Source organism: Leptosomus discolor, chromosome 14, assembly GCF_034619465.1.
Source record: "Leptosomus discolor isolate bLepDis1 chromosome 14, bLepDis1.hap2, whole genome shotgun sequence".
NCBI classification, from domain to species: domain Eukaryota; kingdom Metazoa; phylum Chordata; class Aves; order Leptosomiformes; family Leptosomidae; genus Leptosomus; species Leptosomus discolor.
In genome coordinates, this window is record NC_141404.1 from 8912929 (window position 1) to 8934451 (window position 21523).

Genomic DNA, 21523 nt, shown 5'->3' on the forward strand with positions numbered 1-21523 from the left:
TGCAACTGTACCGCTTAAAGAATTACATCTTAGCAAGTCTGTGGAAGATGGATCTAACCTCAACATCCTCCCAGCTCTTCTCTAAAAATGAACCCCTGCCACACACGCCTGATCGCTAGAGAGCTCAAGGGCATGTTCACACCATAGTGTGCAGCACTGCCTGGAGATTCCAAGGAAGAAACTAGCTGGTCTCTGTGCATTTTGGTTGCTGTCTGTGTCCCTGCAGCAGTGTTGTGTTGGCACAGCACTAGTTGAAGAAACACATTCATGTTTTATCTTCATTTCCATCATCCTTAATTAAATTCTTGCACTGTGGCACTGTCATTCCCTAATTCCAGGCAAAGCTCTCCGGAAATGACTGTAGGACCCAACTGGCATTCTGCAAGTTGCTACGTTTCCCACATTTCTGTGCTTCTAACAGTACAGCAAGGGTTGGGTTCCAAGAACAGTCTCCACCCTATCCAAAGATCTTGCTTTTGCATTTCCAACTTCCATGACGGCAGAGGGCTGATGAAGTGCTAAGGTTTGTGCTATGCTAGGCCAGGCTCCTTTACAAAGGTAGTGTTAAAAAAGGGAAGTTGCTGCTTTGTTTTCTGCATAAACTTTGAATTTGCCTAAATTTCCTGTGCTATGCATCAAGGAGTCTACTCCTGCAGAGACTCTCAGGCCAAAGTAACATTAATGTAATCTGGAGACATCCAGAATAGGCATAAGAAGAAGTTGTGGGGGTTTTGTTCGGTTTTTTCCTCCTCTTTACCTTTAACTGCATCAATGCACTGTACAACCTCTCAAAAGGAAACCAGCCCTTAGATGTGTCATATAAAACATCTGATGTTCCATGAATTCCAGGCAGAGAGAAAGTAAATTTTATCAAACACTTTAAAGCAGACCAGAAGCTCTGCGAGATACTGATGGACACACTATAAGCCATGCTTGGTAGATGCACCACTGGCTCTCAGGGCTGTCACCAGGCATTTGTGGAACACCATTCAAAGAGAGGAATTTGGTGGGATACTGAGCACAAAGACTTTGAGAAGTCTACAGGTACAGCTCATGGGAAATGTGGGTCACTATGTGTAGTCTAAACTGTAAACACTGCAGTGAGCTGTCAGGTAAGAGTACAACATATGGGTCTTTGGGCTCAGACCAGTCTTCAAATGGCAGAGCAGAGCACCACAAGTAACAGGCAGAACCAAGCAGCTGCTTCAGCACAGTTGCAGCGCTGTTAAGTTTTTTTGGCAAGCCTCAGTGCAGAAGGCAGTGCATTAAAGCTGAAAAGGACATTGAAGGTAGACAATGCAAGTCTAGAGCAATGACAAGATATATTGAGGAACTCAAGATTTAAGCACAGTGCAAGACTTGGGCATCCAGAGAGGATCAGAAGACCTTTTTACTGAAGACAGAAAGACCAGAAAAGCAATCAGTCAAAAAGGACAAACACTGGAGAGCAAGTGCAACCCAATGCCTAAGGTGCAAAAGCACTGCTCTTATCGAGGGGGAGAGAGGGGACAGGTTCCACCATCCTGTCCCAAATTAGCTATAAAAAAGTGAAGGATTTATCTTCCCTAAATCTCTAACTGCCTCCCCACACATTCCTCTCAACTTGGGGCCAGCCAAGTAAAGGAGATTCTCACTGAGACAAGAAGCATGAGAAGCTGTGTCAAACCCCTCCCGCACCATATGCCACATCTGCAAAAGACTATCTTCCCACAGCACAGCTACCAAGGGAGCAGACGCACAGCAGGGAGAGGCTGCAAAGGGTTATGGACACAGATTGGTCTCCATCTTAATGAAAACATGGGATGCTATTGAAAGTGGGATAGTGGAAAACCCTTGCTCCGTGATGGTCTATAAAACCTTGTAGCTGGAGTTGGACTGCAGCTGGCCGAGGTCACTCAGGTGCCAGTGGTCCAGTGTTGGGACGATCTTGGCCCCTATCTGCCCACGTACCATGCCATCCGCGAGGGGGAAGACATTCAGAGAGTTAGGACGTTCCTTCCTGCTAAAGAGAGAAACAGAGAGAGAGGAGAAACCAATCCGTTAGCCATTACAAGGTTCTTCTAGAAATGAAGCAGCACACTAGCTTATGTGAAATATTAGTCACTAGGAATTGAACTGCACTCCTTCCCCTCATGTAGCAGCTGTATGAACTCCCAGACTTCCATGGTGTTGTCTACTCAGACCCATGGTGTCTACTGCTAGAGCCACACCTCTTCTTGGGGAGACTCTAAGAGGGAGTGGGTCAAGTGACCACAACAGGCACGACTGACTTCTCCATCAGTATGAGCATTTTGGGGGAATGTAAAAGTGCAGGGAACTGTGAGCCAATTTAAGTCCGTGTATCTTCTGAGAAACAAAGGTACTGCGGCAAAACAAACCACAGCAAACAACGCACACAGCAAATAAAAAGCACCCATGGCATTTCTGTACACTCCACCCCAAATCTAATTAGCTCCAACAGCAGTAATCAGAGGATTTTGGATCACTTCCAATATTAAGCAAGAAAAATAGTATTTGCACTCTCTGATCCCTTCTCCATATCCATATTACATATACAATGCACTCAAAACTCAGAAATTAAACAAAGGTATAAATGAATGCATCATTCATATTGCCAGATGTCTGTAATTACGTTTTCTTTACCCTCTCCTTTCTGGCAATTGCAGGTGACTAGATGGCTGTGGGTTTGATTCTGAGTATAAAAGCTGGCACAGGTTTTGAGACCAAGTTCCAGTGGGAAAAAAACAGAGCGAGCAGTGGAGGTGGAAAAGGCTGCAGCAGCATGCCGAAACCAGCAACCGGTTTTGTGCCAGAGAAGCAGGCCTGCAGGGACAGAGCACAGATCCATTTAGGGGACATCCCCAGCAGCCTCCACTAGCTGGACTCCAGTGGCCCTGCAGAGATGAACTAAGCTGATCTCCTGTGTGACATGCACCCACAAAGGGGTTCAGTGATGGTCCTTCACCTACTCCTGTATGGGGCTTCAGCTTCTTGGTGCAAGATGATGAAATCCACCCTTCTGTACACCAGTATGAATAACAGTAGACCTTCATGTGCCTTTCTTTAACGATCATCAGCACTGGTCTGATGACCAGGCTAGGCGACCACCACAACCACCTCACCCATGCAGCAGGACCTAAGGCACGCCGGGACGTATGTAAACACACTAACACAGGCGATGGTACACAAACCAGCTCATTTATGAAGGAGGAAGGTGGAGCATCTAGCAGAGGAGACAATGTCTGGGGAGAAAACCGAAATGCCCAGCCTTCCCATTCCCAGCACTGCCCGGCCAACACAGCATGCCGCACCACTGTGTCAGTGTCGCCTGTGCTGAGGAATAATCACTTGCTGTGGCCTATCTTGGATAGGCAGAAAGGTGTTTCCAGTGTGGCCCAGCAAGTAGATCTGGGATGCACTCTTCCTAAGAATCTGCATTAAAATCCTTTCCTGAAGATGCTAAAGACACATACATGGAAGTTTCATAGACAAACCCTCTTACAAAGGCAGCACATAACTGGATTTGAGAGGAACACAGACCATTGACACAACCTGACTAACCTTACTTTCTTTTATAGAGAAGACACAATCGTCTGCCAACAGATTCAAAACCAGCTTCATATATGACAGGGATTACCAGTTTCCTTGTTTGCCTTTCCACTCAAAAGGCACCTTGATACTTGTTACTTTTAAGTATTAACAACTGCTAAAGGTTTATAGAAAACATTCCACTGCTGTTTGCCTAAATACTGATTTAAAACCTTTATCCTGCCATTTGCACCTGCTCCTAATACATCATGATGCCAAAGTACATTTACCTCTGTCCATCCTCCTGCATTTACCTCTCTTTATCCTACTGCTATCATTGCAAACCCCCTGAAAGTTTCTAACAAACAGCTGTGTTTTAAGTTTCTAAATAATATACTAGGGAAATTTTTCCCCTAATATGAAATCTTCACCCCTGCCCTGTACTGATCTAAGTGCCACAAAAAGTATAGTCAGTTATGTATAAGAGATTATTAAGAGATTCAAAACTAGAAATTAGAACTTTATGCCACAAAGACAGAAAATTCCTAGTTTTACAGTTAAGGAAATAACTCAAGAGTCCCAAAGAAGAAGAAAAGAATCATTATTTTCAGGGAGTGGAAAAAAAAACTGGGCCATTTTTTGAGCTGCTTTAACTATTAGTTTCATATTTTTCCTCTTCTTCAGGTTAGAATGATGGTCTTAAGGGAGTCATGTTTCACAGGTGTACGTAGCTGGAGAAAATTTCCTGTAACTGCAAAACATTCCTGGCAAAACAAGTGGTGCAGTCAGGCTGTCTAGCAACATGCTCTAATATAAACGCTTTTGTGACTCTGCTGGGATGGCCTGATGTAATGGTAACTCACTGGCAGCACTGAGAAATGTGAGCCATCCCAAACACATGCTGAGACACACTAAACTTTACTTCCTCTTTAGGTGACATCTATCAGCTTTCTTCTGGGAACCCATAGCTTATTTCTACTTTTATATACGAACACGTGCACATTGAACATGCAAGGAGATATAGCACCCCACTGAATGTACAGGGAACATATGAACTTCACAGTCCCTGCTGGACAGAGAAGAGAGGTACAGAGTCTCCATAGCATCAGAAGCTGTGGGATCGTCAGGAAAGGATTTTAATGCAGATTGTTAGGAAATTTCCCTGCTGAGTTTCTCTGGAAACACCTTCCAGCCTCTTCTGAACCTCCAAGGGAAGGGGAAAGAGCAAACACCTGAAGAAGAGCTAGTCCTGGGGTTGACTCCCAGTCTTCAAAGAAATTTAGAGTATCCTCAGGGCTGGTCTGAATTTGGAGTAACCTTCATACACCCAATTCTTTCCAGTAGAGGGTGACTCTAAATACTTGGTTAGTTCCACCTTGTGTTACAAGGTAAACAGCAAACTCCTCAATAAAGGTTTGCAGCAGCCAAAACCTGGAATCATGATGCTCTACAAGCAACATCCTAAAACTTGTAACAAAACTGTGATTTGTTTGCCAGCATTTAAAGATGAGAATGGCTCTCTTTGCAGGCTCCAGGCGCAGAACTCACTGCCCAGCACCAAGTCACAAGTGACTGCGGAGCACTACTAATGGTGACACACATTTTCTGTCCTGCTCCGAAAATAGGTATGCCTTGTACTCTACAGTAAAATACGGGAGGAAAGACAACTTTTTAAAATATTGTGGGAGTGAAGTGTAAATGTACAATCACAGAGGATTAATCCTGTTTTGAGACCAAACTTCTGGTTTTGAAGACACAAGTTTCTGCCTGACGTGTTATCCCAGCAGTCTGGTGGCTCCTTCTGCCTCCCCTGAATGAGCAAGTCTAACACAGGTACTCATAGACAAAGAGGGCAAACACACCAGTGCAGTACATTCCCAGCACCACACTGTTGCCACTCAATAGCAACCTCCACAACTAGGATTAACAAAGTTAAGATGCAGCAATAGGATTTACCTTTTCCTCCACGACTGGCGATGACTGCAGTGACAAACATAACAGCCAAAACAGAGCAGCAATCACACAAAAAGCAAGACAAAAAAACAACCATTAGAGAGCAAAGGTCATGCAAACGTGCAGCCCTACAACACACAAGGGGTACCCATGCACTGTAATCCACACCACATGGAAGTGTGCACCATACCCATTACCCTTTTGGATGGAGGCAGGACCTCCCTCCCATCCAGTTCTGGCACAAACTTCTCCCAAGTGACAGGCAAACACACTCAGTGTACTTACGGTCTTATGCAAATATGCACCCCTGTGCAGTCTAACACACCCAAGCACATCCACAGACGAAATAAATGCACTCAAACCTGTGAGACAGGTCATGAGAAATTATGCCCATATCCTCCCCTCCAGTGCACATCAGTGCACCAACACACACAAATGCTGGTGTTCACCCCCACCCAGCTGTGCAGGGACACAGAACACACATCTGTCCCAAGCGCTTGTGCACAAGCATATACAAACAGAGCTACACACGCACACACGCGAACAGTGCAAAGCTTGAAATGAAGAGCCTCATTTCCCACTAGTGGTGCGTACACACTCAGATCACAGGCCCACTGGGGCTTTCAGAGACATACAGTGTTTCTCTATCTGTCTCTCTCCAAGGAGACTAGCAATATGCCACACTTAAAAGGGTACAAAAGACTAATTTCTCTAATATGAAGAAGCAATTCTTGATGAAAATTGTGCCTTTCATCCCAGAGAATGGCAGTCTTGCAGATATAACCAGCAACGCTTTTTACTGTGCATTCTTTCATGGGATAACGTAAAGCCACAATTAATATCAGCTTATTTGAAAGTTAGGGAAGGAAAATCTCATCAAAATTCACTGCTGGATCTTATACTCACTAACAAGCAGGGTCTGGTTGAAGTGGTGAAGGTTGAGGGCAGCCTTGGCTGCAGCGATCATGAGATGGTGGAGTTCAGGATCTTGTGCGGTAGCGACAGAATACCAAGCAGGATCACAACCCTGGACTTCAGCAGGGCCAGCTTTGGCCTTTTCAAGCAACTGCTAGGGGAAATCCCATGGGACAGGGCACTAGAAGGTAAAAGGGCCCAAGATAGTTGGTTTATATTCAAGGACCACTTTTTCCAAGCTCAAGATCGGAGCATCCCAGTGGGTAGGAAATCAAGAAAGGGAGCCAGGAGACCCGCATGGTTAAACATGGAACTGATGGGCAAACTCAAGTGGAAGAAGAGAGTCTATAGATAATGGAAGGAGGGGATGGCCACTCGGAAGGAATATAAGACTGTTGTCAGAGGATGTAGGGAGGCAACTAGGAAAGCTAAGGCCTCCTTGGAGTTAAGCCTTGCAAGGGAGGTCAAGGACAACAGAAAGGGCCTCTTCAAATACATTGCAGACAAAACTAACACCAGAGGCTGAATGAGGCGGGTGCCCTGGTGACAGAGGATACAAAGAAGGTGGAGCTACTGAATGCCTTCTTTGCCTCTGTCTATACTGCTGGAGACTGTCCTCAGGAGCCCCAGACCCCTGAGGGCCCAGAGGAAGTCAGGATAAAGGAGGAGTTTGACTTGATTGATGAAGACAGGGTTAGGGATCAGTTAAACAAGCTGGACATACATAAATCCACGGGCCCTGATGGGATGCACCTGCCGGTGCTGAGGGAGCTGGTGTAAGTCATTGCTAGACCGCTCTCCATCATCTTCGGTAAGTCGTGGGGAACAGGTAAGGTGCCTGAGGACTCAAGGAAAGCAAATGTCACTCCAGTCTTCAAAAAAGGGCAAGAAGGAGGACCCAGGTAACTACAGACCAGTCAGCCTCACATCTATCCCCAGAAAAGTGATGGAATAACTTATCCTCGGTGCTGTCTCTAGGCTTATCAAGGATAAGAGGGTCATTAGGAGCAGTCAACATGGCTTTACCAAGGGGAAGTCATGTTTGACCAACCTGATAACCTTTTATGAAGGCATAACCAGGTGGATAGATGGTGGTAGTGCGGTGGATGTAGTTTATCTTGATTTCAGTAAAGCATTTGACACTGTCTCCCACAGCATCCTCACAGCTAAACTGAGGAAGTGCGGTCTGGATGATCAGGTAGTGAGGTGGATTGTGAACTGGTTGAAGGGAAGAAGTCAGAGAGTTGCGGTTAACGGGACAGAGTCTAGTAGGTGGCCTGTATCTAGTGGAGTCCCTCAGGGGTCAGTACTGGGACCAGCACTATTCAATATATTCATCAATGACCTGGACAGGAGACAGAGGGCACCCTCAGTAAGTTTGCTGACGACACAGAACTGGGAGGAGCGGCTGACACACTAGAAGGTTGTGCTGCCATTCAGAGAGACCTGGGAGGGGAGAAATTTAATGAACTACAACAAGGCCAAGTACAGAGTCTTGCATCTGGGAAAGAACAACCCCATGTACCAGTACAGGCTGGGGACTGAGCTGTTAAGAGAGCAGCATAGCGAAAAGGGACCTGGGGGTCCTGGTGGGCAGCAGGATGACCGTGAGCCAGCAACGTGCCCTCGTGGCCAGGAAGGCCAATGGCACCCTGGGGTGTATTAGAAGGGCTGTGGTCAGTAGGTCAAGAGAGGTTCTCCTCCCCCTCTATTCTGCCCTGGTGAGACCGCATCTAGAATATCGTGTCCAGGTCTGGGCCCCTCAGGTCAAGAAGGACAGGGAACTGCTGGAAAGAGTCCAGTGCAGAGCCACAAAGGTGATGAAGGGGGTGGAACATCTCCCTTGTGATGAAAGGCTGAGGGAGCTGGGTCTCCTTAGCCTGGAGAAAAGGAGACTGAGGGGTGACCCATTAATGTTCAGAAATACATAAAGGGCGAGTGTCAGGAGGATGGAGCTGGGTTCTTCTCGGTGACGGCCAATGACAAGGCAAGGGGCAATGGGTGCAAGCTGGAGCACAGGAAGTTCCACATGAACATAAGGAAAAACTTTTTCCCTGTGAGGGTGGCAGAGCCCTGGAACAGGCTGCCCAGAGAGGTTGTGGAGTCCCCTTCTCTGGAGACATTCAAAACCCACCTGGATGCGTTCCTGTGTGACCTGCTCTAGGTGGTCCTGCTCTAGCAGGGGGGTTGGACTAGATGATATTTTGAGGTCCCTTCCAATTCCTCACATTCTGTGATTCTGTGAAAATCAATTTCTACCATGCAGTCCAACCCAAATTTGGCAGATGCATAAGAGCCATCCTTTAAAAGACCCTAAGCATGCTTTTCCCTATGGTACTTTTATATTTTACTGTGTAAGTACCTCCACAGATATATTCCAATTCACAGAAGGGTAAGCGGGAAGGGAAAGAAGCCTAGCACACTTAACCCATTTCAGCTGTAACACTAGGATCAGACCATGTTCTGGGAACTCACTGTGGACTTCCCAGTTGTGAGGAGGGGAGCAGAAGGAAAAAAAAAAAAAAAAAGAGTCTGCTAAGGGAGATTTTATGAACAGAAGAACACCTACAAACTACTGGGTTTTTTTATACCATGTCTTCTCTTGCTTTCCACACCCCTCATGCCTGTCTCTTTTGCCTAGGAAAGCTGCCACCTACCTTTTGGGGTTTTTTTCCCCCAATAGATTTTTATGTTTTAGATAATCCAATTTTAGCCAGACCCCAGACACTGTATTCTGTAATTAAGCTTTATTCTCCTAAACCACTCTCTGTTGTAAGACTAATTTACTGTTTTGCAGAAAACAGAACACAGAGACAACTCACTGTACAGCCCACTCAGCAGTTACAACAGCCTTTAGTTAATCCTCTGTAGAAGAAATACTGTAAGATATTCTTTTCTGAAAGGACTATTCGACTGTCAGAAGGGGAAGGGTAAATAGTCCCCCCGATACACATATAACTATGTCTTTCCTTCCTTTATGTAAGGCTTTGGTAGCATTACAAACAAGAGTATAAAAATCTTGTCAACTGATTCAGAACAAATAAAGGATCTTTCTTTGAGATACCAGTATCTTCCAGCTGCAAGTTATTCTTGTAGGCAAGGCTACAAGTATCTTTAATTATTACGGGAGATAATGAAATAGCAAATTGACAGTATTGGAAAATACTCTTCATTGAGCGGGTGGTCAAGCACAGCAACAAGCTCCCCAGGGAAGCAGTCACGCCTCCAGGCCCATTGGCGTTCAAGAAGCATTTGGACAATGTTCTTAGAGATATGGTTGCCCTGTGTGGGGTTGGGAGTTGGACTCAATGATCCTTGTGGGTCCCTTCCAGCTCAGGACATGGCATGACTCTAAGGCTTCAGGGAATGTGGCAGGAGTCCCAGGCTAGTTACCAAAGTTTCTGAAGATTCATGTCTTTTACTGCTCCCTTTCCATCCTTCAAGCCTCTTCCATTGACAAGCTGGGGTTGGGTGTCTTTTCCTCTCCCTTTTTCTTACTTAACAATACAGTAAAAAGTTCAGCATTTTGAGTTCTGTCTTTTCCAGAGCAGTCCAATCCAGCAACACGGAGCCATAGCAGACAGAGGGTATTTACATGTCCTGTGCCAAGTTCTGAAATCTACTTTCTATTACATTACCCCAAAACCAACTGCCATTCTAGTATTTAGGAGTTACAGACCCAAATACAAGTTACTCAAATATCCTCACTTATTCTTCCTTTATACTTAATATATTTCTCTATTCTTAATTTAAAATAATTTTGCTCTTTCTTCACCTCCAAATTTTGCTCAATGCTCTTCTTTTGTACATCACCCCTACCAGCTGATACTTCAAAAACCTTCATGGCTTTCCATTCATCTGTTTTCCCAGTGTTTTCACATCCGTGTCTTTGCCCATGCTGCCCTTTGTCTGACATGCCATCCCCACTCCTTTTCTTAGCCTAATGTTTCCCAAAGATTCGGATTTTGTATGAAGTTCAGTGGTATTAACCAGCTGAAGTTCACAGATGTTAACCAAGATCAGTCAGCCATATTTTGTTAGCAATGAGGGAGGATGCACCTAGCAGGCACTCAGAATTTTCTGAGTATTCCTGTGCAGCTAGTACTGTCTCTTGTCTATTTTTCAGACCAACAGCTCCCACGGCTTGGGGTCAGCATGTATGCAAAACCTTTTAACATTCGTCAAGGCCAGAAGAAATTAAAAAGTTAAAAAAAGACAGGCAAAGGCAACAACAAGATTTAATCTCCTGACACATATTACTTCATCAATATTGCTCCCCTGGAAAGCACTGTTTTAGTTTTAAACTTTCTGTGTTAGCCAGTGTCACTATAGCGTTAATCATCTCATTAGCATGTGATGATTAACACAAATAGTGATCTGTCATGTATAAAAATTGCCACATAAAACACCTTTTTTATGGCTGAACAATTTAATAGATTATGCTTAATCTGAGTGGATCATGTGTTACGTGATGTATCACTTCTCTAACCAGTATTTATGGAACATCACTACTACTTCTCACCCTGTGGACAATGTTTCTGGTATATAGTATCATCAGAAAGCATTCGGTTCCTTCGCATACCAGTTGAAACCAGATATATCTGTACTGAAATCAATGTAACAGCAACTTTTTGCTCTAAATTTGTTCTAAGATCACAAAAGACCAGGTCTTCTACATACCAAACTTCTTTCCTACCACTACTGCCTTTAAGGAGAGGTTGGTTCTTATTGGTTTGGTGCTATGAAAACCAGGGGCGTGGGGAGTGAGGAAAATCAATTTCTTGGGCTTAAGTAGTTCTATTGGGTGACCAACTTAGAGAAAGCTTCCCTTGAAGGAAGGGGGGGGGGGGGGGGGGGGGGGGAAGGGAATATAACGGCTAATGCATTTAATTGCTATAGTTTTGCTGGCTGTCACACACACACACACACTCTGACCTCTCCACTCATTTTACAGATAAACCTTTTACATGCTATCTGAGAACACAAACCTATTTTTCCAGAGGGCCCCCATCAATAGCAGTATGACAAAGCCTAAGCTTTGTAACAGAACACATAAAGGTCCTTGTTGTCAAGCTTAGAAAATGTACCCACAACTCACCCACAACCCATTACAAAAAAGTTTCAACTACAATTCATGCCCAGAGGGAAGGATCCTGCTTCTGGTTTCTCTCTCTCAACTACATGCACTCACTAAGTTCCCACATGGCATACACTACATGGAGAGGTTATGGTCCTACCTCCTCCCAGGTAGACTGCCCTCAGTTTGATTATTTCCCCCAACTTGCTGCATCTTGGATCGCTCAATGTGCTCCACGTAGGTCTGGATCATCTGTGAGGAGAGAAAAATCCATGAGTGGAGAAGAAAAGACTCATTTTCTGCTTTTGTTTTTGATCTTCTCCAGCATCCATTTCCAATTCCCTTTCTTTTTTTGCGCATCTCCTTGTCTTTGCTCTCATTGTCTAAGCTGACGATGTAAGTGAATAGGCTAATCTGACAGAAAATCTGACAGCAAATTGTGTCAGAAATGACTTAAGCTTAAACTCATAACAGAAGAGCTGTGAAAGAGCACATCCAAAAATAATGTAAGATGTCTCCTAGAGGCTCATTGGCAATGGGAGATGAGGTACTGGGGCACTGTTTACAGAACAGTAGAGGCTGGAAGGAACCCCCCGGGGCCCATCAGGTCCAACGCCCCTGCTCAAACCGTGCCACCTACAGTAGGTTGCCCAGGACCATGTCCAGGTGGCTTTTGCATAGCTCCAAGGATGGAGACTCCACCACGTCTCTGGGCAACCTGTGCCACTGCTTGTCATCCTCACAGTAAAGAAGTTTTTACTCACATTCAGAGGGTGCCTTCTGTGTTCCAGCTTGTGCCAGTTGCCTCTGGTCTTGTCACCGGGCATCACTGAAAAAAACCTGGCTCCATCCTCTTTACACCCTCCATTCACATATTTCTGATGTTCCCAAAGTTCAGAAGCTCTAGTCACCACTAGTATTGTAAAGCTGAATTCTTTGATGTGACTTTACATATAGGCTAAGGCTTTATTTATTTAGAAATAATGAGATAACATCCTACCTCTGTGTGACGCTGATGTAGAGCATTATACTCTTTCTTCATTTCTGATTCACGTTCCTCCAGGCGTGAAACTACCAAGAGAAGATTCCAACCATCAGCTAACACATATCAGGCTCGCAAAAGAAACTAGAAGTCTCAAAGTCTATTTTGTTAGAAATTAATTTATACGTACTGAACAAAACAAACAAACAGAATAATGTGCACTGTGGGATGTGGTCTTCATTACAAACTCAATCCATGGGTACCTCCATGTTCCCAAACTGAGCAGACCAAATAGTGCAATTAAGACCACAGAAACAGAGCTTTTCAGCAGCAGCTTGGCGCCCCGTAAAGTGTCCTGGTTTGACACCAATTTAAATTATCCTCTGGGATGGGTGCCTCTGGCTATTTGAGGAGCAGAAGTACTGGACAAAACATCAGTGAATTCTGAGGGGAACCTCAGCCAACAAAACACAGCTGCACATGTCAAGGTATTATTTGTAAAAATAAACAAACAAACAACTAAATGTGATCATTTCTATGGGAAAAAAATGCGAGGTTCTATTCAGGGACAAGGAGAAACTGGAAACTAGGTTCTGAAGCTTCACCAATGGCCAAATCTTGCATCTGGAGAGACCAAGTATGCCCCACTAAGAGAAGCACTGAAGCCTCTACTAAGTTAGTGAGGATACATCCCATCCTTTAGAAGGCTCTGAATTGCACACCAAAGCAAGAGCCAACCAGACATTTCAGGCTTTGCATGAATTACATAAAAACAAACAAAAAGTATGAAAAATATTTTTCAAAGTAGCACTATATGTGTGGGCGAGGCAAAGTGTATAATCATGCGTGCTGTACAACTTTGCTTACTCTGATCTGCATAGTTTTTGGTCTTCAGCTCCAGCTGTCGAGTCTGAAATTCAAGGTGTTCCACTTGGATTTGTAGTTCTTTCTTTTCCTGCTCCAGTGCATCTTCAAACTCTATAAACTTCTGAATAGGGAAGAAGCAGAGGAGGAGGCACGGATGAGGAATAAATGTAAAATGTGCTTGCCCTGTATGACTTTTTCTCTCCTCACAAAAAAACCAGAGAGTATCAATTACAAAATAGGAAATAAGAATTTGTAAGTCCTGTAATTAGTACAATAGCATTTAATCAAGCTGAAGAGACTATTTTATATGAGGAAGTATTAGCTATCTTTAATGTATAATTACTATATAAACTATGGTCTAACATAGTGCAACTCTATCATTCTGATCAACATTGTTCTTCCCCATGCCAGGCTGAATTTTGGTTCCTGTTAATTTGATATCAGAGAAGACAAATTCTATTTCTATGGTCATATATATACAAATACATGTATATCAGAAATCTTCAGACCAATTATTCTGTTTGTGCAGTTTTAGAAAGCTTCACCTATAATGCCCATGGTGAGTAAGTTTTGCAGAAATGTGGAAGTCTTCTGGAAAACAGCCACAACTCCGGGCCACTGAGAGCAACCTCTGCACCCCAAGATGGTGACCTGCCCCAGCAGTGACCTCCAGAAGGGCTCTGTGGTATGCTGGAGTGGAGGGAAGCAGAAGGGAAGAAGGCAGCAGAAGAGATTCTCACTGCAGAACTTAAATTTATACCCAGCAAGAAAAAGCTTGGCTAGCTGCTCTTGGCAAAGCGAGGGAAGAGACCATTGCTGTTAGCTCTCCCTAGCAACAACAAAGTGGCTGCTGCGCACATAGCAGTGCAGACTCCTGCACAGAACTCTGGGCTGAAGGAAAGGTTTTTACAGATACACTCACAGTGAGAAACATACATATCTATTTCACAGTGAAAACACAACAGAAAAATACCTTTTTTCAGGTTATTATTTCTGTAAAATGTTACTTCTGACTTGGGAGCTTTAGTCATTCTCTGCATTGGACACAAACATGTACAGCAAAGAAAAGTAAAACCTGTGAAACATTCCATTTAGCTCCACTGTAATGAATTGATATTACACATTTCTCTTGATAAGAGCTGTAGTCGCAGTTGCTTTCATGAAATATTTAAACTAGACAGGGTCCCTGGAAAGCGTATAGCACCTTCAAATCTCTGAGCACACCTAAACAAGCCTGGTTCTTGTGCTATATGTGGTGGTCACGAGAGGTTTTCTGCACAAAACTCTAACGCATACCCGTATGCAGTAATGACCCATAATCCATCCTTCTGGACTCAGAAACTGAGCTGCTTCTAGTAACAGCCCTGACACAAAATTGTGGAAAAATCCCTAAGATTTTTCTCAGAAAACATTTGCTGTTAATCACACACATCCTCTCCGTGGTAAAACAAGTCTAAAGCGCAGTGCCGCCACACTTACAACAGTATAGGATGCTAAAGCTATCTCAGTGGCTTCAGAACAAGTCTTATCCTGGCCTTAGAAACCTAAAAATTTGAGTCTCATTACATTACTCCTCAACAGCTACATCCAAGAAAGCTAAAACAACAAGATCGCCTGCACCAACCAGTCTAGGAACTAAAACACAAACCCGCCAGCTGAGTTGCAAGAGCAGGGCTGGGGCCAGGAGCAGCCCTGGACTTGATCTACTTTTAAGACATTTATAGAACAAGAGGAGCTCGCAGGAGGTAACAGGGCTATGAGGAGCTCACAAGGGTGCTCTGCTCCTGGCCCTGCCTCTCTTCCTCTCCGTCTGTTTGCAGAATGCTCCGTAGGTCAAGCCCTAACAGATTCACTAGCACGTGCACATCAGCTGGCTGAAATCTCCTCTTTCTAAAAGTATAAATACTGGGGAAGAAAAGCCTTCTCTCACCCTCCTCTGTACTCTCAGGGGGGGAAAGCATTGCTCTCCGCAACTAACGCCACTCAAGAGGGCATGGCAATTTTAATTTAACAAAGTAAAGCCTCATTGTACTCTAAAAGAGACAGACTCTGGTGAAAATCATTTTTGGATAAGACTCCCAGGGAAACGAATGCATTTAAATGCACAGTAAGATTATTTTGTTAAATTCTGCACGTGAAACAACATGCACAGTATCTGACTGTGCTCTCAGGATAAGCCCTGTGCACATTTCCTATTACTTTTACTGGAATAATTAGCAGTGTCACTGGAGCCGTCATGTGTTTGTGAAGTGGATCTCTCTGTAGACGACTGAAAGGCTACATCATTTATTATTTTTTCAGATTTTTAAAACTGTTCAGTAAACTCATCTGAACAATGAGTCAGTTTTCATTCCTACATACCTGTATTTATAGAAACAATCAAATGCATTTTAGCCACCTGTCATTTTCCTGCACTCTGTGTTCTGCAGTGCCTTTAATCTTTAACTGGGCTTTAAACTTCCTTTTCCTTCCTGCCCAAATTTATTGCAATAAGGATTTTAAATTTTCCCCTTATGGTTGTTTTTCAGCAGTATCTTCTAGAAATACCAGAAATGCCAGTACCTTTCTTCCACTATAAGGGAGTCATCTCAGAGGCTAAACATTTACTTTTTAATTAAACTTTAAGACTGTCCAAGGTTTTAGATTTTTAAGTAAGCACTTTTTCCTCTGAGATGCCTATTAAACACTGAAATCCTTTGGTCACTCACAAATAACCAGCAATCTGTCTTAGGGATTTTGAGAAATTTATTAAGCAATCTGCTTTGTAAATTTTCAGATTTATTCTTGAAACATTTTCCAGAATAACAATATAATTTCAGAATGAGCAAAAAGGAAAAAAAAAAATCCTACCCAACACAGCTATACTGAGCAACAGACTTAGAGAAGTAGCAGTTTAACTTGCTCCATTTGGAGGACTGATAAAAGCTACACCAACAAAAGAGCTATTTTCCTGGTTTAATCTCCATCTCCTTGCAGGGTTTTGCTGAACCACTCTGTGCTAACGTTCTATTGACGAACCCTTTTAATTACAGCCAAGGGCTAAATCCCCATCACATCGCACTGGCTCAGCTTTCACCACCCTCCTGCTCCTAGTTCTCCATCCATGAGCATTCCACACATGCCATGCAGGAATGAGGTTTTTAGCAGCAATAAAAATGACTGGACTTTAAGGAAAACTTTCACAGATTTCTCGACAGTAAATTAGGAAGCAAACAGAGGGTACAAGCCCAATTTCATTCCCACTATTTAGGTCATCTTTAATAGGATTCCTGGATTTGCTACTTCTGTTTTAGTTTAATTCAGAGGAAACTGATTGAAAGATTAAGTCTTCTACAAATACAGCTCAGCCTTCTTATTCAGCCCTCTCGACTTTGCAACCTAAAAGTAATCAAAGAAACTGAACACCAGAAATCAATTAACCGTTTGGAGAAGACAGAGACATGGAGACAACAATATTAAAAATTAGTATTACCCTAAGTATTCTCAGGGAAGAACAGCATTTCAGATAAATGTATTGCAGTATGTCCTGTCCTGTCTGCTGAAGAATTTCTGCACAGGGACTCAAGGGCTCTCCCTGTCTCTGAAGCACCTTTTAGCTGTTCCCGCATCAGAAGCCATCTCACCTGAGGTCCTCCTTGGGCATCAGAAGGGCTGAAGGGCTGAGAGCAGGCAAAGTCCCAGCTCTGGAGAGGAGGAAACGTCCACGTCAGCGGGACAAGGAGGAGAGGTTTCGCTGCCAGGGCTGTCCCCAAGGAAAGCGCTCTCCTGATGAGAGCTGTCACTGACACTCACCTCTCTGTGAGCTCCCATCAAGGTATTCAGGCAGGATTTTTTTTTTTTCAATAAGCCAGCAGCAGACATTTCATATAGCATCCAGGGAAGAGCCTTACTAGCCACTAAAAGCAGCAGAGATTGAAATGACTTGCTTAGGAACATGAGCACATCCACAAGCACAACTGAGCAGTGCCAGGAGTCTGGGGGAAACAGGCACTTTGGGCACATCTGTGTTCCTCTTGTGAACAACAGCTTCCAGAAGCAGAGACAGCAGAGGCAGCGCTTTGTCTACAGTATGATGTTGTGCCATGGTGCTTCGTGGGCCACGGCATACGGCTGTGGATGGCCCAGCTGAGCAGCACTGCCCGTGCTGGCCACAGTCTCTCGCCTGCCCTAATCCAACCTGCCAGGCACATCCCCTAGCAAACAGCAAACCCCGCTCTGCACCAACTTCTGGCTTCCCATGCTGCTAGAAACTCATACCAGGGCAGGAGAAACAGAACACAAGCTGAATAAAGTATTTAAATTTTTTTATTATTTTTTTTTTAATTAACTAGACTCACCGAAGCAGTTATGCTTTAAAACCAGCACATATTATTGAGTGAGTGCAGCTCAGTAAATAAACATCCATAGACATTTCACTTCTTCCATTTCTTTCAGAGGGAGGGAGGTACAATCCTGGCCCTACTAAAGCTCTGGGAATGTTCTCAATAACTTGAAGAGGACCAAGTTTTCACCCCAACCTTTTAAACCTCCTAAGAATAAACAGGCAGAGGGGACACTAACTTTAAAGTTACCTTCCCATCTGAACATTTTCTGCCCATAATATTTACAAAAAGTACCTAAAACCAGTTACAATACAAAAAAATCCCTGGTTTACTCTTGCTTTTTGTGTTTTTCATGTAAGTTTGTGCCAAGCCAATTCTATCTAAATGCTGCACAAATGTCTGACAAAGCTCCACATCTCTGTAGGTGCTAACTAAAATCAGCCAGCCTTCATAAGGGAAAAGATTATTCACATGAAACAAATTTGTAATTCTGGCCTCAGAAATAGTACAAATTCCAATGACTTACTGGAAGCAGATACTGCAGATATTCCTCTTGCTTCAATATAAACTTAAATATTTAACAGGATAAGAGTGGGCCAAAAAAAAACCCAAACAGCATAGTTTTATAGTCTTTTTAAAGACATTTTAAACTAACTGAGATACACTATTTACAAAAAACTCTGCCACAAATTAAAATATCCAGAATACTAAGTTTAAAAACTGAAATGCAAATTTGCTGACTGCATTCTTTCACTGTAGTGCTGCCACAAGACAAAAAAAAAAAAAAAAAAACGATGCTGGCGAAGAATCACAGGCTTAACTTGCTGCTATGAGCTGCCCTTGATTTCAAGGCATTTCTCCTTTGTCTGATGGTTTCACTGCACGGAGCTCAGCTCAGACCCACACCTCAGTGATTTCACAACTCACAGCTCCATTTTCATGGGGATGCAGTAAGGACATTTAGAAAACAGAAATAAAAAGGACTAGATAATCCCATTGATGGTTAAGAAAAACAGAGAAAGTAAAGAGAAAAAGTACGGGGGGGGGGGGGGGGGGGAGGTCCCACTGTGACAAAGTTGGCAGGTACACTGGAAGACCTACTACTATTTTTTACCCTTTTTACTATTTTTTCCAGAGCCTCTATGCTTGCTTTCAAGTATAATTTCTGAAAATGAACAGTTACAGTTAAACAGTTAATCACCTCAGTGGGCTAAAAAACCTGGAGTATGGAACTGCTATATATAAAAAATTAGTCACATGGATTTTTTTCTGCTAGCCTCTATCCCCATATTTCAAGCAGGATAACTGATCTGTAATAACCCAGGATTATGACAAACAATGGCTCACACACTAATCTCCACAGGGAAAATATCTAGCCTAAAACCATTTTAAGGCAAAGGAATTAGTATTCCTCTGAAAAGCAGTGGTACAATGCAGATCACTTCATTTCCTGCTTTATTGCCTTTTGCAAAGGAAGAAAATTACTAAAAATAGTAGCATATAATCAGAAATCATCACATCAGTGATAAACCAAGCAGAGCGCCAGAGATGAACATATATGCAGAAATCTCATTACGTGGCCTTAATACGTGGCAGCTGACAGTGCGTGCAAGGGTACTACACACCAACGGGAGCACCAGGGGTTCAGTCTCACAGCCATCCCCTCGACCCTTTGTGGCAGGAGAGGGCAGCGCTGTGGATGCAAAAGCAGCGCTGTAAGAGGGAACACCCACCTGGCAGAGACACCCTCCAGGGAATAGAGGGCTGCTGGTGGAGGGGGGAAGGGCTGGAAGCCCACAGCCAAGGGAGGCCACGCCGGTTGTGCAGTCCATCTCACCGCTTCCTGGCAGCAATGAGGCTGGCAATTCAGGGAGCTGCGTTGACAGTATTTTATCTTAGAAAGCCAGACAAAGAAAGAGGCCAACTCCTGGCTATTTCAATCTGACCAGTTCAAAACCAAGTCTCCAGTCCCATTATCAGGCCTGCTGATGATGAGTTTTACATGTTACTCAAGGTGAAGACCTTGTTCTGCTCTCTTAGCAGGAGCAATTTCACTCAACAGCAACTTCAGGAAGAGAGATTACTTCCTTATGAAGCACATGTCTACCACAAAATATTTGACACTCAAATCAGCCAGTTAAGCTTTCTTATTGGAGCTCCTGTACAAGTGACAGCCACAGTTGGGTACCAACAATGCCAGAGCTTCAGGAATAGTGTGTTGAATCTTTTCACTTTGACAATCAGAAAAAGGATCCTTAAATTAAGCCACTTCAAGAATTACGGTGGTCATCAGCAAAATGTTCCCTTGGTAAATAACTTCCATTTCAATAGTCGATATCAAGGGAATTCTGCTTCTCACTTTATAAGCCAGCCTACACTAATGCAGCTACTTTTTAGAAAAGCATTAGAAAACCAACGTTAGAGCATTAGAGAATCAACAAATAGTTAAAAATCTTGAACTATGAATAGATGTTCAGATTTTTATCCCTACGGGCATTTTATATAAAGTCAAGTCATTTATGTAGGAAAGCTGAAGTAGATGATTAAGGAATTGAGTCTTGTCTATGTTACATCAACATTAACTTGACTCCACTGCATGAAAAGATTCCTAGTTTCTATTAAGAAGAGAGATAGTACAGACATATTCAGTGTTTCCCTTGTGAAAACAAAGGTTTTGCAAATATTTAATTAAAGCCATTCTTCCTCGCTGGTCTCAACAGCTGAAACGTGCCCTCGCACAAATAGAAAAACAGCCATCAGCCCACACAGTGATAAAAGCATAGCCAAATTTCCCATGTGTTGTAACTAACATAACACGAATTTTAGACACTTTTTGGCTCCCTGAGAGCAGACTTTCACTAACATGTAAAAAGGGACTCCTTGCATTTCACCTGATAATGACTCATCTCGCTCTTCAGTGCCCCAAGGTGACAGACCCATGGGTTTGAGGGTGCTCCAAGCAATGCTCACCCCTTCTCCTGGAAGGCCCTTGCCTTCAGAAGACCCTTCTCCAAGAGACCCGGGTGTAATGGGTCTGCGTGGCAAGGTTTTGGGGGGGGGGTACAGGGGTGGCTTCTGTACGAAGTTGCTAGAAGTTTCCCCTATGTCAGATGCAGCCAATGCCAGCCAGCTTTAAGACGGACCCGCCGCTGGCCAAGGCCGAGCCCATCAGTGACAGCATTTTTCGCCTCTGTGATAACATATTTAAGAGAGTGAAAAAGTTGTTGCGCAGCAGGAATTGCAGCAAGTGAGAGGAGTGAGAATATAGGAGAGAAACACCCTGCAGACACCATGGTCAGTGAAGAAGGGGGGGAGGAGATGCTCCAGGCGCTGGAGCAGCAATTCCCCTGCAACCTATGGTGAAGACCATGGTGAAGCAGGCTGTCCCCCTGCAGCCCATGGGCAGTGGAGCAGATGACTGCCTACACCCCGTGGAGGGCCCCCACGTCACAGTAGGTGGATGCTTGAAGGAGGCTGTGACCCCGTGGGAAGCCTGCACCGGAGCAGGCTCCGGGCAGGACCTGTGGCCCGTGGAAAGAGAGAAGCCCACGCTGGAGCAGGTTTGCTGCTGGTGACCCCATGAGGGGGCTCATGCTGGAGTGGTTGGTTCCTGAAGGACTGCACACCATGAAGGAGACCCACGCTGGAGCAGTTCATGAAGGACTGAAACCGTGGGAAGACTCACGTTGGAGAAGTCATGGAGGACTTTCTCCCATGAGAGGGACCCCACACTGGAGCAGGGGAAACGTGTGAGGAATCCTCCCCCTGAGGAGGAAGAAGTGGCAGAATACAACAGTGTGATGAACTGACCCCAACCCCCATTCCCTGTTTTTCCCCCTGTGCTGCTGGGGGGGAGGAGGGAGGAAAATCAGGATCAAA

General features: G+C 44.1%; 1 protein-coding gene across 3 annotated transcripts in view; it reads right to left on the reverse strand.

Annotated features, from left to right (window-relative positions):
* MAPK8IP3 (mitogen-activated protein kinase 8 interacting protein 3) overlaps positions 1-21523 on the reverse strand; it is a 79046-nt gene that overhangs the window by 44107 nt on the left and 13416 nt on the right. For 2 of the 3 annotated variants that reach the window (XM_086473069.1, XM_086473070.1), the window contains exons 2-6: positions 13323-13443; positions 12474-12544; positions 11634-11725; positions 5485-5508; positions 1858-2002 (exon numbers count right to left, since the gene is read on the reverse strand). In XM_086473069.1, the coding sequence (XP_086329195.1) occupies positions 1858-2002; positions 5485-5508; positions 11634-11725; positions 12474-12544; positions 13323-13443 (453 nt within the window). The remainder of the gene's footprint in view (positions 1-1857; positions 2003-5484; positions 5509-11633; positions 11726-12473; positions 12545-13322; positions 13444-21523) is intronic. The other variant, XM_086473071.1, reaches the window with a different exon arrangement.